At 38.5% G+C, this 16,440-nt stretch overlaps 1 protein-coding gene across 1 annotated transcript in view; it reads right to left on the bottom strand.

Annotated features, from left to right (window-relative positions):
- The window catches only part of LACTB2 (lactamase beta 2), a 28,135-nt gene extending 11,737 nt beyond the window's left edge, over positions 1 to 16,398 (bottom strand). The window contains exons 1-3 of the mRNA XM_019726099.3: positions 16,228 to 16,398; positions 6,213 to 6,376; positions 2,300 to 2,426 (exon numbers count right to left, since the gene is read on the bottom strand). Coding sequence (XP_019581658.1) covers positions 2,300 to 2,426; positions 6,213 to 6,376; positions 16,228 to 16,349 — 413 coding nt within the window. The 5' untranslated portion in view covers positions 16,350 to 16,398. The remainder of the gene's footprint in view (positions 1 to 2,299; positions 2,427 to 6,212; positions 6,377 to 16,227) is intronic.
- Between the last annotated feature and the right edge of the window lie 42 nt (positions 16,399 to 16,440).

Below are 16,440 nucleotides of genomic sequence, written 5' to 3'. Positions count from 1 at the left end.
TGGCAGATGGATAGTAGTTAACTTTTAAAGGCTGAATAGTCTTTATCTGCAAATTAGGTATAGATCTAATAGCCATGATTCTGTGTAACTGATAAACCAATCCTGTGAGTCCGAAACCTGTGAGACAGAAGACTCCATGGACCACCTCCCGTCCCTACCCTTTTCTTTCACTCGGCCTATGGCTAGTGTGTGCTGGGGGAAGTTCAGTACTGTCAAGAATACTTTCTGAAGAAGTAGTAATATATTGTTTGTTTTCCTTTGGCATCACGAGCAAATCATGTTTGACATATTATCATATTTTCAGTAAGAGCATTTTAAGAAAATTGCCCAGAAATTAGTTGGTTTATAAATTAAATTTTGTAAATCACTAGCGTAGTGGAACAAACAGGATACTCGTTGCAAAGGGGGGGATGGATACCCATTACTTCATTTCCTCTTTCTCATTCATCTGTTCCTCTACTTGCCTCTGTAGATATTTACTATACAGAGGACATATATTCACTGCCTCCTATGTGCCAGGCTCTGAGGACATACAGATGAATCTGGTGTCTGCCTGTGTCAGAGAATGGCTAGCTTATTATCCAGCCAATTTCCTCTTTTTCCTGGGCACGAAGTTAAGCTGTATTTCCCAGCCTCGCCACAGTCAGGTTGGCATGTGACTGAACTGACAGCCAATGCCACCGAAGGCTTGCGCCATGAAAACCTCCCCTGCCAGATCTCTTCCGTGCTCTCTCTCCACACACTGGATGGATTCTGGTGAGCATGGCAACCTTATCGAGGACAGCAGAATCCACAAAATGGAAGGATCCTGAAACATTACTTGCAGGAGGGCCACTTGCTAACCAGGAACCTCTTTTGGACTTTATGTGACTGAGAAGTAAACTTACTTAATTTTGAGCCATTACAGATTTCTGGGTTGGTTTGCTATGGCAACTGGCATTACTGACATCATGAACCTAAGGAGTTGATTACACATCAAAACATTACAATACAATTTAATAAGTGCTATAAAAAATAATAAAAATTTGGGGTGGCTGGTTAGCTCAGTTGGTTAGAGCACGAGGTCTCAACAACAAGGTTGCTGGTTCGATCCCCACATGGGATGGTGGGCTGTGCCCCCTGCAACTAAAGATTGAAAATGGCGACTGGACTTGGAGCTGAGCTGGCACCTCCACAACTAGACTGAAGGATAATGACTTGACTGGGAGCTGATGGGTCCTGGAAAAAACACACAGTTACCCAATTAAAGAAAAAATAATAAAAATTATACGAGAGTTAGAGGAGGGAGCAGTTAATTCTGCCCAGAAGGGGTTCTTGAAGTAACGTATGTATGAACTGTGGTTTGAAGAATAAATGGATAAGAATTTATCAAGGAGACAGGAATGGAAGGGGTAAGGGGTGAGGCCCAGGGGAAGGCATGAGCAAAGGCATGAACAGACTTAATGCACTCGGGAATATTCGGATATGGCTACTTGTGTTTGCAGGGGCAGTGGTAGGAGCTAAGACCAGAAAAGTGGTTTAGGGCCAGACTGTGACATGATAAGGAGGATAAACATCTTGTTTGTAGTGACAGTTAGTCAAGATTACAAGTGACAGAGTGTATGAAGCGTAGACGCCCCGTGCCTGGAGACATGAATATTAAGCAAGAAGTAACAAAAGTGGACAGGAAGAAAACAGGGACAGCACTGACAAATATTTTTGAGGTAAAAACTAACCTGATTAGAAGTGGTAGGTGAGGGGACGGGAAGTGGTAAAGGTGAGAGGAGTCAGCGTCTATCTTAGAAGAAAAAATAAAATCTTAAGCACTGAGAGAAGATGTTCTGAAATCTGAAAGCAAGTACAGATCATGGAGGAGAGAGAACTATGATTAGTTCAGTTTTAAAATTACTGCGTTTGAAACACCTTTTTGAATCCCTCCAAGGTCATGGGGGATTGTGGGCCTGGCCTAAAATGTATTTACTTTAGGTATGGGTTATCTTTTGGAAATGAGAGTATGAGAAAGGCTCGAATTTAATTAATGGGTAGATACCTAACTCACCCCAGAAGGAAATGGTAATCTATTTTTTTAACTTAAATTTTATTTATTTAAAAAATGGTAAGCATAATTCACACGAATAATTTAAAAAGGATAGAATGAAAAGTCTTTCTTTTTCCTTGCTTCTCAAGCAACCCATTTCCTCTTCCCAGAGTAACCAATATCAGAGCTTTTGTATCCTTCCTGAGATATGCTTAATGAATACAAGCAAATATGCAGAAATCTTCCCTCCCTCCCTTTTTATGACACAGGACACTTACGTACCTTAGAGTGGCGCCCTCTGTCTTAATCACGTCTCCATCTTTCAGATAAACGTATTGTTGCTCTCCGTCTCCTATAATTTCCTCTCTCTGAGGATTCCGTGGGAGTTTTTTAACGCAATAGGTAGTCCCTAGTGACAAAACATGTGAAATATTTAAGGCACACTTTAAATGATAATTCAGCCTGTTAAGAGACCAATTTTCCTAGAGCTAACACTTGTGAATAGCTAAGAAATATTAACATTAAGAGACAACAGAAAATGGGATGAATTATATAGCAGCATATAGCTGACCTACAACTGGTGACCGACTGCCTCAGCCCTGGTGGGAGCGCAAGGCTCCTAATACCAGCACGGGCCAGGGAGCTGTGTCCTACACAACTGGACTGAGAAACAATGGTTTGAACTGGAGTGGGGAAGGGCGGAGGCGGAAGAAAAGGGGAAAAAAAATGAAATAGTGTTAACAGGTCGATCAATATAGCAGCTGCAGGTTAGGAGACTGGAGAGGGAGAGATCAGAAAGACAATGAGGGGATGACTGTAATAACCCAGCTGGCAGGCCAGGGTGGTAGCAATGGAAAGATGGAGGGAGAAAAAGCCATTCAGAGAAAAATTGACAAGCCACAGAAATCTAGCTAAGTATGGAGGATAAAGAAGATAGAAATATTGCAATATAATAAAAATAAAACAAAACAACAACAACTGGAGCTTCTCTCTCCAGCCCCAAACTCCATTATTTTGCATGTCAGAGGCTGAAGCAAAATATATGCTATTCTGGGAACTGTCTTCATTACAGAGTGACATGGTGAGGTTTTTTTGCTTTTTTAAAATTTTTAATCTGCATAATTTTGCCTTTTAGTAAAGAAGTGGAGGTATATTATTAGTTATGAGATCTTTGGCAGACAATCCTTCCAAAAAACTCACAATTATCTCAACATTACAAAACAAATGTCATACTATAAAATAACTTGTCAGTTTTTAAAATTATGTGTAAATATGAAAGCATATATCCTATTCACAACAGTAATCTAAATGTATAAATGGGATGGAGGAGGGCATGCTAAAAGCAACCATATAATAATAATAATAATAATAATTATTATTATTCTTTTAAATAAGAGCTTGAGATATAATTCATATACTATAAAATTCACTCCTTTAAAGTGTAAAATTCAGTTTGTTCTTTTTTATTCTCGTTAAAGAATTACACAACCATTAGCACTATATAATTTTAGAACATGGTAGTCACTCCCCATTCTCTCCTTCTCCCAGCCCCTGGCAACCACTTATCTACTTTCTGTTTCTATCATATAATTATTTTAACAGGCGGAAACTCTCACTTACTTGTTAATATTTGAATAATGGATTATAACATCATTGCTAATGCTAATTATTTAAGCTGATAACAAACACGTGATACTGTGTATGTATAATATTTTCTATTAGAAACACCTTGTAATTGAATAGCATAGAAGCAAACATTTGACTCCTAGGTCTTGGATGTGAAATTTGTGGCAGAGACCCAACTTCAGCTGCAAATAATTACCAGATAACAAAATACATTTTTCAAAATTTATTCAAAAAAAAACCAAAAGAAAACACTCAAGCAGCCTGGGACTATATAGTTCTCATGTCTGGTAAACTTCTGGCTCCCTGTAAGCCACTAGGAGTTCTGAAATTATATACTGATTTAAAAATTTTTTAAGCAGGTGCCTCAGAGTTACTGTATCTTCCCACAGAAATTTTATAAATGGTATTCATCACTTTGGTGTGGCCTGAAAACAACACAGGTAAGCATTATAAAGTAGTTGAAAAATTTCTGCTGTAATTAATAATTAAACAAAATAGTAAAACAATATGGAACAAAGGAAACAATAATAAAACAGAATGGAACAAGACAGTCGTGATTAAAGGTTTAGGGAATGAAGAAATACGTGGAACTTCTGGGGGAAGATTCTGAAAGGTACCTCTGTATAGTTTCAGTGCTGAGGGTGTCAAGATCTGCATGCAGCTGGTCTAGATTCAATAAAGCTCAGAATGATACTCCTCAAGTATTAAAATTTTAGTGACTATGAAGCAGTATCAAATATCTCCTCGCTTTTCTTTAAATCAATCTCATAGGTAATCTATTACATAAATATTCATTATTTTGTATGGAACCCAATCCTATTTTAATTTTTAATTTAAAGAAAGTAAGTCAAATGTTCATTAACAGGTGAATGGAGAAACAAATTGTGGTGTATTCCTACCAAGGATTCCTACTTGGCAATAAAAAAGAACAAACTGCTGATATATGAAACATGGGTGAATTTCAAAAGACATGATGCTGTGTGACAGAAGCTAGAGAGTGATTCTGTGTGTTTCCATTACGTGACATTTTAGGACAGGCAAAGCTAGTCTATAGTGAAATAAGGCAGATCAGTGCGTGCTGGAACTGGAGGGGAATCACAGCAGAGGGGCACAAGGGGACCTCTTTTTGGGGTGATGAGTGTTGTTTATCTTGATTGTATAGGTCACATAGATGTTTACAAACCATAGGCTCAAAACAGGTACATTTGATGTATGTAAATCCAAGTTCAAGACAGTCGATTTACAAAGGAGAAAAAGCAGGCCGTAAACATTTTAATTTTTCAAATTGACCCCCATGCTAAAAGAAATGACCAAAGCTAATTAAGGATCCTGAGCATAGGTTTTTTTAATTCACAAAATTTAACGGGTATCTAAAGAAAGGCTGAGGAAAACTCAGAGTGAGCGAGAATGATTCCCTGCGGCATACAGTCAGTCCCCTGGGATTGTAAGAAAGGTGGTGACAGGGGTAAGGAAGTCCGGTTAGGCAGTTTTTTAAGAATGAGCAGCCCGGTGACTTTGGCTGCTGCAGCTGAGACTATCTTTCGGCCTTAATTATAGTCTCAAGGCCTAAAAAGAAGACACTTAAACATATTTAAAAGTAGTAGTTGAACGCATACACACGTTCATTCCTTTTGTCAATGAACATTCTAGACCTCCTTGTCCTTCCTGCACCTCGCACATGTCAAGCACACCCCCATTCCAGTATGTCCGCTCCTCTGCCTGGTCTGCCCTCCTCAGATCCCTGTGTAGCTTACTCCCCACGCCGCGCATCCCAGACATAACGGCCACCGCTCTCGTCCACTTTATTCTCTCTCCCCTTTTTCTTCATTTGCCTTTATTTTCCTTCGTAGCACCTACCAGCATCTGATGTATTCTTTATTTACCGTTTACCTTCCCTACTAGCATGAAAGCTCCATGAGAGCCGAGTCTTTGCTGTGTTCACTGCTACATCCCTTGTAGGAAGAACAGTGCCTGGATAGAGCAGCCACGTGAATACTTGTTAAAGGAATGAATGAAGGAATGAATGAGTGAATGCATCTATGTGTGCGATGGTGGTTTGAGGGGATAAGGAGAGATGCTAAAGCGTTAGTACTGAATAGGTTTCAGGGACAGAGAATTTTCAATGCAATGACCTTTCACCAGTATTTCAGTATATCAGAGTAATAGCCGTAAAGTAATGGAAGACTTGAGATCATGTTTAGAATGTGGCCAGTAACAGCAGCTACCCATGGAAAGTGTTTAGTACAGTGCCTGGAACCCTGTGAATGCGTAACAGTGGTTAGTTATTACAAATCTGAAGCAGTAGTTGTCATACAGACTAAATAAAAACTGACCTTCATAACTGGGCAAAGGGGGAAAGTAAGAGAGAGATTTGAAATAGAAAATAGGACTTTTACTTTTTTCCTTTGTTAAATGTGGGGGCAGTATTCAAATTATATTAATTTCTAAAAGTACCATTTAAATATAAAGTATTCAGTAAATGGTTTACTAGCTTATTTTCTGTAATGGAAATAAATTATTCCGCAAACAGAGTTTTCCTCAATGAGCTTAATTAATGTTTTCTGTTTACCATTATCGATGTTTTTGCAAATATCTCCTATGCCTCCAGTATGATCACGGTGCCAATGAGTCACTATGATTTCCTGGATTGCTGTGTTAAATTCAGTCAGAGCCTGCTTTAAACAGCTGATGTATTCTGGAATTGCTGGTTCTCCAGTGTCAATGAGGATTCTCCTGAAAGTTAAATGGAAGATAATCACACAATTGGAAGAGAGTTAATATTAACATAGTTCTCCCACATAATTTACATTTAAGAAACTGCATAAATTGCTTTGCTTTTAAAACCAGCTGTGTGTTATTTCAGCTTAACTACAGCAATTTTACAGTAAGTTCTTAAACCTAATGTTAAGTCTGAATAAGGAATAACGGCAAAAATACTGAACACTTACCTAGTGCTTAAAATAAATATGGCACTGTTGCAAAGACCTTACCTATTTTAACAACTGTATTCCTCATAACAACGATTTAAGGTAGGTATTTCACTATATTATTCAGAAATTATGTAACTTGCCCAAGGTTACTCTGTCAATAAATGGCAGAAGCAGCATTCGAACCCAGGTATTCTGGTGCTAGAACATGTGCTTTTATACACTCTGCCTTCAAGATATTTTACAATATCCTCCAAAGTCTCAAACACATGAAGTATTTTGCTTCAAAGGTATCCTTAAAGAAACCAGTCATCTGTCCTACATACAGAACTTATCACTGACGCTTTGCATTCAGTGATACATGAAAATAAGAGCAGTAGAAAATCAAGGGGGAAATGTCTGAGCTGCTTTGTTTCTTTACTTAGACAACTCTTGTCGTTATATTTTTCTGCGTGGTTCTGAACCTTCGGTATATTTTGTTTGCCCTTCCTCACTATTTTATGGAATGAGGATTTTTCTTTATGAAGTTTTCCTGAACTAAAGAAATTAGGGTGATATTTCCTTCTGAAGAACCAGTTAACAAACTTCTTAATTCACATTGTTTCATAGTAACACCTCCCTAATTCAGGCTGGGGGAGAGAAGATTAGTCTTCATGAAAAGACTAAGTCATTCATCAATTCAATAACTGTTCACAAATCGTCTACTATGAGCCACACCTCTCTTGCCTCATTTACATTCAGATAGAGTGGGAAGGGGGAGCTGTGAAAATAAACAGTAACAATAACAGATATTGGCAGATAACAAAGCATTTTTTAGAACATTAAAATGGGGTAACTGACAGGAAGTAACTGGATGCCTATTTTATACTGGATGGCTTGTTTCCCTAACCCTATTCCCTGAGACCCAACAGCAAACTCCCCTTTCTCAGGGAAGGAGGGCAGTGGCTTTATGGTCCACTGGCTTCTACCTACATCTTAAGTTCTGTAGAGCAGTGGTTCTACTTCACAAGTACACAGTGTTATAACTGTCCCTTTTAGAGACAAGGAAACCAGATTATACTGGCTCAAGGGTGTGTTATAAGGTGGCAGTGGAAATATAAAAAGGAGATGGTTTAAGGAACGTCTAGGAAATAAGTGCAACCTATCAATAATTACTTTTAAATATAAATGCTCCAATCAAAAGACATAAAGTGGCTGAATGGAAAAAAAAAATCAAGATCCATATATATGCTGCCTTCAAGAGACTCATTTCAGATCTAAAAACACATATAGACTGAAAGTGAAAGGATGAAAAGATATTCCATGCAAATGGAAATGAAAAGAAAATTGGGTAGCAATATTTACATCAGGCAAAATAGACTTTAAAACTAAGATTGTAACGAGACAAAGAAGAGAATTACATAATGATAAAGGGATCAATCCAATCAGAGGATATAACCCTTGTAAAAATCTGTGTACCCAAATAAAAAAATACAGTGAATGCTAAAAAATTCATTGCAATAAAAAAAAAAATCTATGTAGCCAACATAGAAGCAACTATATATATAGAGCAAATAAATATTAACAGACATAAAGGGAGAAATCAACAGTTATACAATAACAGTAGGGGACTTTAACACCACAGTTATACCAATGGATAGATCATCCAGACAGAAAATCAATAAGGATACAGTGGCATTAACCGACACATTATGCCAGTTAGAATTAATAGATATAAGCAGAACATTTCATCCAAAGCAGCAGCATACACATTCTTTCAAGTGCACATGAAACATTTTCTTGGACAGGTCATATGTTAAGCCACAAAACAAGTCTCTACAAATTTAAGAAGGCTGAAATCACATTAAGTATCTTTGTCACAATGATATGCAGCTAGAAATCAATTACTGTGTTTCCCTAAAAATAAGACGTAGCTGAACCATCAGCTCTAATGCGTCTTTTGGACCAAACATTAATATAAGACCTGGTTTGATATTATATTATATAAGACCCAGTCATATATTATATTAAAATAAGACCAGGTCTTGTATTAATTTTTGCTCCAAAAGATGCATTAGAGCTGATGGTCCAGCTACGTCTTATTTACGGGGAGACACACGGTTAAGAAGAAAACTGGAAATAACACAAACGTTTGGAGGCTAAACAACATGCTACTAAAAAACCAAAGGGGGAAGGAAGAACTCAAAGAGGAAATCAAAAAGTACATTGAGACAAATAAAAATGGAAACACAATGATCCAAAATGTATGGGATGCAGCAAAAGCAATTCTAAAAGGGAACTTTATAGTGATACAGGCCTACCTCAAGAAACAAGAAAAATCTCAAATAAACTTTACACGTAAAGGACTAGAAAAACAACAAACAAAATCCAAAGTAAGTATAAGGAAGGAAATAAACACATACAAAGGATCATACAAAGGAGCATAAAGATTACTACTAACATTAGACAGCAACAAATTGGACAACCTAAAAGAAATTGACAAATTTTTAGAAACAGTGTTCTAAGATAGTGAATCAGTAAGAAACAGAAAATCTCAACGGACCAATTACTAGTAATGAAATTGAATCAGTAATCAAAAACTTCCGACAAACGAAAGTCCAGGACCAGAAGGTTCCACAGGTGAATTCTGCCAAACATTTAAAGAAGAATTAATACCTATCCTCCTCAAATGATTCCAAAAAGTTGACGAGGAAGGAACATTTCCAAACTCATTCTATGAGGCCAGCATTATCCTGACACCCAAACCAGAAAAAGACACAGGCAAATATCTCTGATGAACATAGATGCAAAAATCCTCAACAAAATATTAGCAAACCAAGTTCTACAATACATTGAAAGCATCATACACCATGGTCAACTGAGATTTACTCCACAGATGCAAGGTTGGTTCAATATCCACAAATCAATCAACATTATACACATTTACAAAACTGAGGATAAAAATATGATCATCTCAATAGATGCAGAAATAACATATGACAAAATTCAACATCCATTTATGATAAAAACTCTGAACAAAGTGGGTACAGAGGGAATATGCCTCAACACAACAAAGGCCATATACAATAAGCCCACAGCTACCGTGTTTCCTCAAAAACAAGACCCAGTCAGACAATCAGCTCTAATGTGTCTTTTGGAGCAAAAATTAATATAAGACCAGATATTATATTATGTTATATTATGTTATGTTGCATTATATTATACTATACCTGGTCTTATATTATAGTAAAATAAGACCGGGTCTTATATTAATTTTTGCTCCAAAAGCAGCATTAGAGCTGATTGTCTGGCTAGGTTTTATTTTCGGGGAAATACGGTAACATCATACTCAATGGTGAAAAGCTCAAAGCTTTTCCTCTAAGATCTAGGACCAAGATAAGGATGCCCACTCTCACCACTTTTACTCAACATAGTCTTGGAAGTTCTAGCCATAGCAATTGGAGAAGAAAAAGAGACAAAAGGCATCGAAATTGGAAAGGAAAAAGGAAAACTGTCACTATTTGTAGGTGACACAATACTACATACAGAAAACCCTAAAGACTCCACCAAAAAACTATTAGAACTAAAAAATAAATTCAGTAAATTTGCAGGATATAAAATTAATATACAGATCTCTGTTGCATTCCTGTACACTAACAGCAAACTATCAGAAATAGAAACTAAGAAAACAATCCCACTTAAAGTTACTTCAAAAAGAATAAAATATCTAGGAATAAACTTAACCAAGAAGGTGTTACTTGTACTCTGAAGTCTATAGGACACTGATGAAAGACACTGAAGATGAAACAAATAAATGGAAAGATATATCATGCTCATGGGTTGGAAGAATTAGTATTGTTCATACAACCCAAAGAAATCTACAGACTTAATGCAATCTCTATCAAAATACCAAAGGCATTTTTCACAGAACTAGAATAATCCTAAAATTTGTATGGAACCACAAAAGATCCTGTTTAGCCAAAGCAATCTTGAGAAAGAAGAACTAAAATAGAGGTATCATACTCCCTGATTTTACTACAAAGATATAGTAATCAAAACAGTATGGTTTTGGCACAAAAACTGACATACAGATCAATGGAACAGAACAGAGATCCCAGAAACAAACTTTAGCTTATATGGTTAATTAATCTACAATGAAGGAGGCAAGAATATACAATGGGGGAAAAGGCACTCTCCAATAAGCCGTGCTAGGGAAACCACATGCAGAAAATGACTTCTCGTACCATATACAAAAATCAACTCAAAATGGATTAAAGACTTAAATGTAAGTCCTGAAACCATAAAACTCACAGAAGAAAACATAGGCAATAAACTCTTATGACATCAGTCTTAGCAATATTCTTAGGCTCTGTCTCCTCAGGTGAGGTCAACAAAAGCAAAAATAAAAAAATGGGACTACATCAAACAAAAACACTTTTGCACAGTGAAGGAAACTGTTAACAAAATGAAAAGGCAAATCTACTGAATGTGAAAAAAATATTATAATGTAACCTCTTATATTGACTCACATAGCAATTTAAACTAACATTTGGACCTTTCATATTATCTCTTTGATCCTCAGATCAATTCTAGGGAGGTATTATTATTTGTTTTATTTTACAGAGGAAACTAGTCTTCAGGAAGGTGAAGTGACTTGCTCTAGGGCCCAGCCAGAAGAGGTGTGGGAAGCACTAGAAATTTAGGTACAAGGTCCAGTGACTTCTCCACTCAAGAGGCACTGCCTCTTGGGTGGAAGGGGATTGCATAGGAAGTACCCAGAATCATTCTTCATATGGCATAAATAAAACTTCAGCTGTAAATTAGAAAAAAAAAAAAATGTGCTCAGTTTCCTCCTTAACAAATAGCAATTCTCTCAATGATGTCTGTGAATAGTTACTACAGAGATTGGATGGTGTCATCTCTAGGTGGGCTGCTCGACTTTGTTCTGCAGACAACACCCCATCTGAGGAGGTCGTTTTGCAAGTGCAAGTTATGCTAATAAAGGGGACAAGAAGAGTGCAGAAGACTGTACAGTCTGTGACCAATTCATTCACTAGAGCACAGTGCCTGGCACGTAGTAGGCACACAGGAACAATCGCTATGTGAATGGAGAAAAAAAAAATCAACTGATGGAAGTTAGTGGAATCAACTTCCTTTTTTAGGTACTTTACATCAATGTTAAGATGGTCTCTCTCTGAAATATGCTGTCACTCTTACAACATCGTTAGGTATTTTCTGAGCACCTACTATGAACCCAGAATTGGATGGCATGAGGGAAGTGGAAGTTATAAAAATAATAGCTAACAATATCGTATACTTTCTACATGCTAGAATTTGTTAAGTGCTTTTGATATGATTTTTCACTTAAATTTCACTGAATTCTCGCCACATCCTTATGAGGCAGACACTATACAACCCTCATTGTATAGATAAGGAATCTGAACTTAGACAGTCAACTGTCTTTTCCAAAGTCATAAGCCAGGATTGGGATTTAAGTAATCCGAGTCCACAGTCTTAACTGTAACTACTCCACTAGCCTGTCTTTTCCTATTAATAGGAAATAGTATATTTGCCCTTAAGGAATTTACAATTTTGATAATAACGTTTAAAATTGCAGCTTTTCGAGGTTCTTAGGCAGAGAAAGAACCTGGAAGTACTCTTTGGAAGATTTGGATATTATTTGTCCATGCACATGTTTATTGAGTACCTATGTAGTAGACATCACAGTAGGTCTAGCAATGCTTTAGGGAAATTCATTTGGCATCCATGAGCTGACCAGATGAGGAAGACCAGCTAAAACTGCAGTCCTAGAATCATAGTAGAGAAAATGAAGAGAAACTGTAGAAAACACTCATTCATTCAGCAAATATTTACTGTACTACCTGTTCTATGTATGAGGTGTGATCAAACAATATGGTGAATGTTTAAATAAAAAACATTTATTACAGTAAAAGACACATTGCCATTAATCCCCCTCAAACTACTCCCCCTTGCTTCTAACTCACTTATCCCCCCATCATTCTTGCCATTTTCTGAAGTAGTTTTGGAAGTCATCTTTTGTGAGTGTCTTTAATTGTGCTGTCATGGCTGCTTCAGTGTCCTGAATCATTTTGACTTTGGGGAAGAGCCAGAAGGTGCACGGTGCCAGATCTGGTGAATAAGGTGGATGAGGACACACTGTAATGTTTTTATTTGACAGAAATTGCTTAATACCAGAAGTGATGTGTGACATGGAGTGTTGTCATGATGGAGGATGATTTATGGCACTTTAAAACACACCTTCTCTCAAACGTGGCTCACATCCAACTGACTGCATGGAACAAATCGAAACTTGTCACACACTGTGACTAAGGTTTGATGCGCTGCTCGCCATATTGAAGATCCCTGCCTTTCAGTTGGATGGCGCTCAGTAGCACCATTCACCGTATTTTGTGATCACAACGGAAAGGCTCTGTGTCATACATCACTTCTGGTACAGCAATTTCTGTCAAATAAAAACATTACAGTGTGTCCTCATTCACCTTATTCACTGGATCTGGCATCGTGTGACTTCTGGCTCTTCCCCAAAGTCAAAATGACCATGAAAGGTAAACATTTTGAATCGATTCAGGACATCGAGGCAGCCACGACAGCGCAACTAAAGACACTCATGAAAGAGGACTTCCAGAACTGCTTCAGAAAGTGGCAAGAATGATGGGATTAAGTGTGTTCGAAGTAAGGGGGAGTATTTTGAGGATTAATGGCAATGTGTCTTTTACTGTAATAAATTTTAAAAATTTAAACATTCACTCTATGTTTTGATCACACCTTGTACAAGGCTGGGTGCTGGGGATAATGAATAAGCCTTCACTGAATTTATGTTTTAGTGGGAAGTGGAGGTGGGTAAAGACATTAAGCTTCTTACACAAAAGAATAATTTTATTATCATTGAGATAAGGACATGAAAAGTATGGCGTGCTAAGGCAGTGTATTACATTAAACTAACATACCATAGTCTAAGGGGCTAGGGGAAGGCTTCCTTGAGGAAATGACATTTTAACTGAGCTCTAAAGGATGAGAGGGGAAAGCATGCATGAAAGTTGAGGCAGAATGGATACAACTCACCTATCTGGGATGGAAGAGAGGATTGAGATTAGGTTTATTAGATAGATGGAGGTCAAAAGATGCACAAGGCCTTCTCATTTTCATTAAAAAAATACTATTCTGGCTCTATGGGGGAGAATGGATTGAAGAGTGACAAAAGAAGATGCAGAGGCGTCAATGAGAGGCTACTTTAGAAGCCTACGCAAGAGTTGTACTGGCTTGGACAGGGTGATAGCAGGGCAAAGCGAAAGCGTCATAATGGCTTGCATGTGTGCGCAGGAAGCAAAGAAAATGTCAAGGAGGGTACATACAAATTTCCCTTGATCAAAAGTGGCGATGGCTCTGTGTACCAAAATATGGACGACTGGAAGAGGACCAGGTTTAGTGGGAAAGCCCAGCAGTTCAGTTTGGGAAACACTGAGTTTCAGGTGGCTCTGAGTCATCCAACAGAGATTTAAGAAAGCAGTTGGCTACCCTAGTCTGGAGATCAAGTTTGGATTTTGTCTCAACTGGAGCTCTAAATGTGGTAGTTATTAATGAACAGATAATAGAGGAAGCCAAGGAAGTAGACAAGATTACCCAGGTAGAGACTATAGCGTGAACACAGAAGAAAACTAGGACTGCATCTTAAGGAATGCAAACACTTAAAAGATTTTGTAAAGAGAATAGTCTATAAAAGGAGACTGTGAAAGAGCAGCTAGAGAGGTTACAGGAAACCAGGCGAAAGAGATAACAGTAAATCAAGGAGTGGTCAACAGTGCCAAAAGACACTGAAATTCAAAGATGATGGGAATGAATGGAAAAATGCCATTGGGTTTAGGGATATTGGAGCCACCTGCGATCTTAGAACTGTTTCGTGTAGAGGAATAGAAACAGGTAGATACCAATATCAGAACCTCTTACTTGGACCCAATTAATATTCATTTCTCGCCACCTGACTTCTACTTTACACAGTAGAGTAGCAGCATCTGTACATTAACTTATTCTCAACTGTATGGCTCAACTATATGGATTCATCATACATATCACTCTCTCTCATATGTGAGTGATTCCACTGGCCATTCCACTCCATGAGTTTATGTGAGTAGTAGTGTAAGCAGAATAAAAATGGGAGACTGTAAATCTGCCCTTCCCTCAGTCAGTTTCAGGTTCTTTATGTCTCTTTTAACACAAGCACTTTGCTACACTGAGTGTGATTCTAATGTTTGTAGATACAGTATGTGTTTTTCATACAACATGGTCCCCAAACACAAGCCAACTTCTTCATCTGGTTTTCAAATGGAACCCGCCATCTGTTTCATTGCTGGGAGAAAAGCAGGCTACGTTGAACTTGCTGAAAAACAGTACACCGATCTCTAAACATAGCGTTCTCCTAAGAGACTTCCTACGGGAATTTTGACTATATGCAATTTTCATCTTAGGTACTGATTTTTAACTAAAGATTACACATGGAAGAGAGAAGAGAATGCCTTCGGACTTCCTGGGGAGAGGGAGTCCCAGCCAAGACAGACTGTACCCTAGATAGATATCGGGTAGGTAATTTTTCCCATCTAATTCTCTATCCTCCTGGATTCTGGAGGCAGCCTAAAGCTATTGTACCTCTGACCCTGCCTTGTCTACCTAACCTTTTGGCTGCCTGACTTTCAATACTTCCAGTTCCTGCCACTTCTAAAATTCTGATTTACTGGAAAAAGGCAAACACCATAGATACTTCATATCAAAAATCAATAAACTACACTTATTAAACTGTTTTTAGTAATCAGCTATATTTTATTGATTGTAACACGTCTTGACTGCACAATTAATTTCTATGCTCAAGGGGAACTATATCTTATTTCTGTTTTGTATTATCTGGGGTATAATAAGCATACAAAAAATTGCCCAATGCACTGATTGTGCAGTAAACCACATCTGCTCGTTTCTGCCTAATTCCGCTAAAACAGAATGTAGCTGAAGAAGAGAAAAATCTTAGAAATACAGACAGGTTTACTCCACCCGCAAAATAACCTAAATAAAACCACACAGTAGTAACAAAAACAAAAGGACTAGTCAGTTCCTCTTTCCCAAGGGTTAGAGGGGGCGCTTTTGGGTTACAGACTCCAGCAATTTGGAAGCAAGAAAATCCTGCCCTCTGCCGCTGAGTTCAGAAAAAGGCCTCAGCACAATTAATCGCTTTCGTGGAGGGAAATTCCACTCTGGGCAAAATACGAGTGAAAGTCAGAAGGTGAGCCAAGTAAACGTTTTCCTGGATTCTTAACAACTCCAGGCGATCCTAGCTTCCCAACCGCTGAAACACGTTCACCCTGGCATTCAACACCAAGCAAAATAAATTGGGTTTCAAAAACAGGAAGTTTCTTTCTTTCTTTTTTTTTTTTTTTAATTATTTCTCCCGCAGCCATTTGTAAGTTAGAGAGGTAACCGTCCGGGGTGGTTGTGATTCAGGGGAGGTCGGGATCGGGGCCTGTGCGGCTCGTTCTGAACGGGGCTGCGCGGCAGGGGCAGGACGCAGCTCCCGCCCGCCGAGAGCGGTCATCGCAACCCCAGCTCCGTGCCTCCGGGGGGGCCAGTGTGTATGTGGGGGGTGGGGGCGTTTACCTGGAGCCGGTCCCTACTAGGTAGGTGTTGGTGCCTTGCAGAGTCATGGGACCCGGGTTACAGCCCAGGACGCGCACCACCCGACTGGACAGCCGCTCGATGCGCTGCAGAACGGCAGCCATCACCGCTCCAGCCCGAGCGCGCACCAAGCAACTAGGACGCGGGGCGGAGCCAGCGGTCACCTGACGCCGCGCAGGCGGCAAAGGGGAGGAG

This window comes from Rhinolophus sinicus, chromosome 7 (assembly GCF_057876585.1).
Source record: "Rhinolophus sinicus isolate RSI-liver-muscle chromosome 7, RSI-T2T, whole genome shotgun sequence".
Classification (NCBI taxonomy): Eukaryota; Metazoa; Chordata; class Mammalia; order Chiroptera; family Rhinolophidae; genus Rhinolophus; species Rhinolophus sinicus.
Note: the sequence above shows the minus strand (reverse complement) of the source record. Positions and strands in the feature narration are given on the sequence as shown.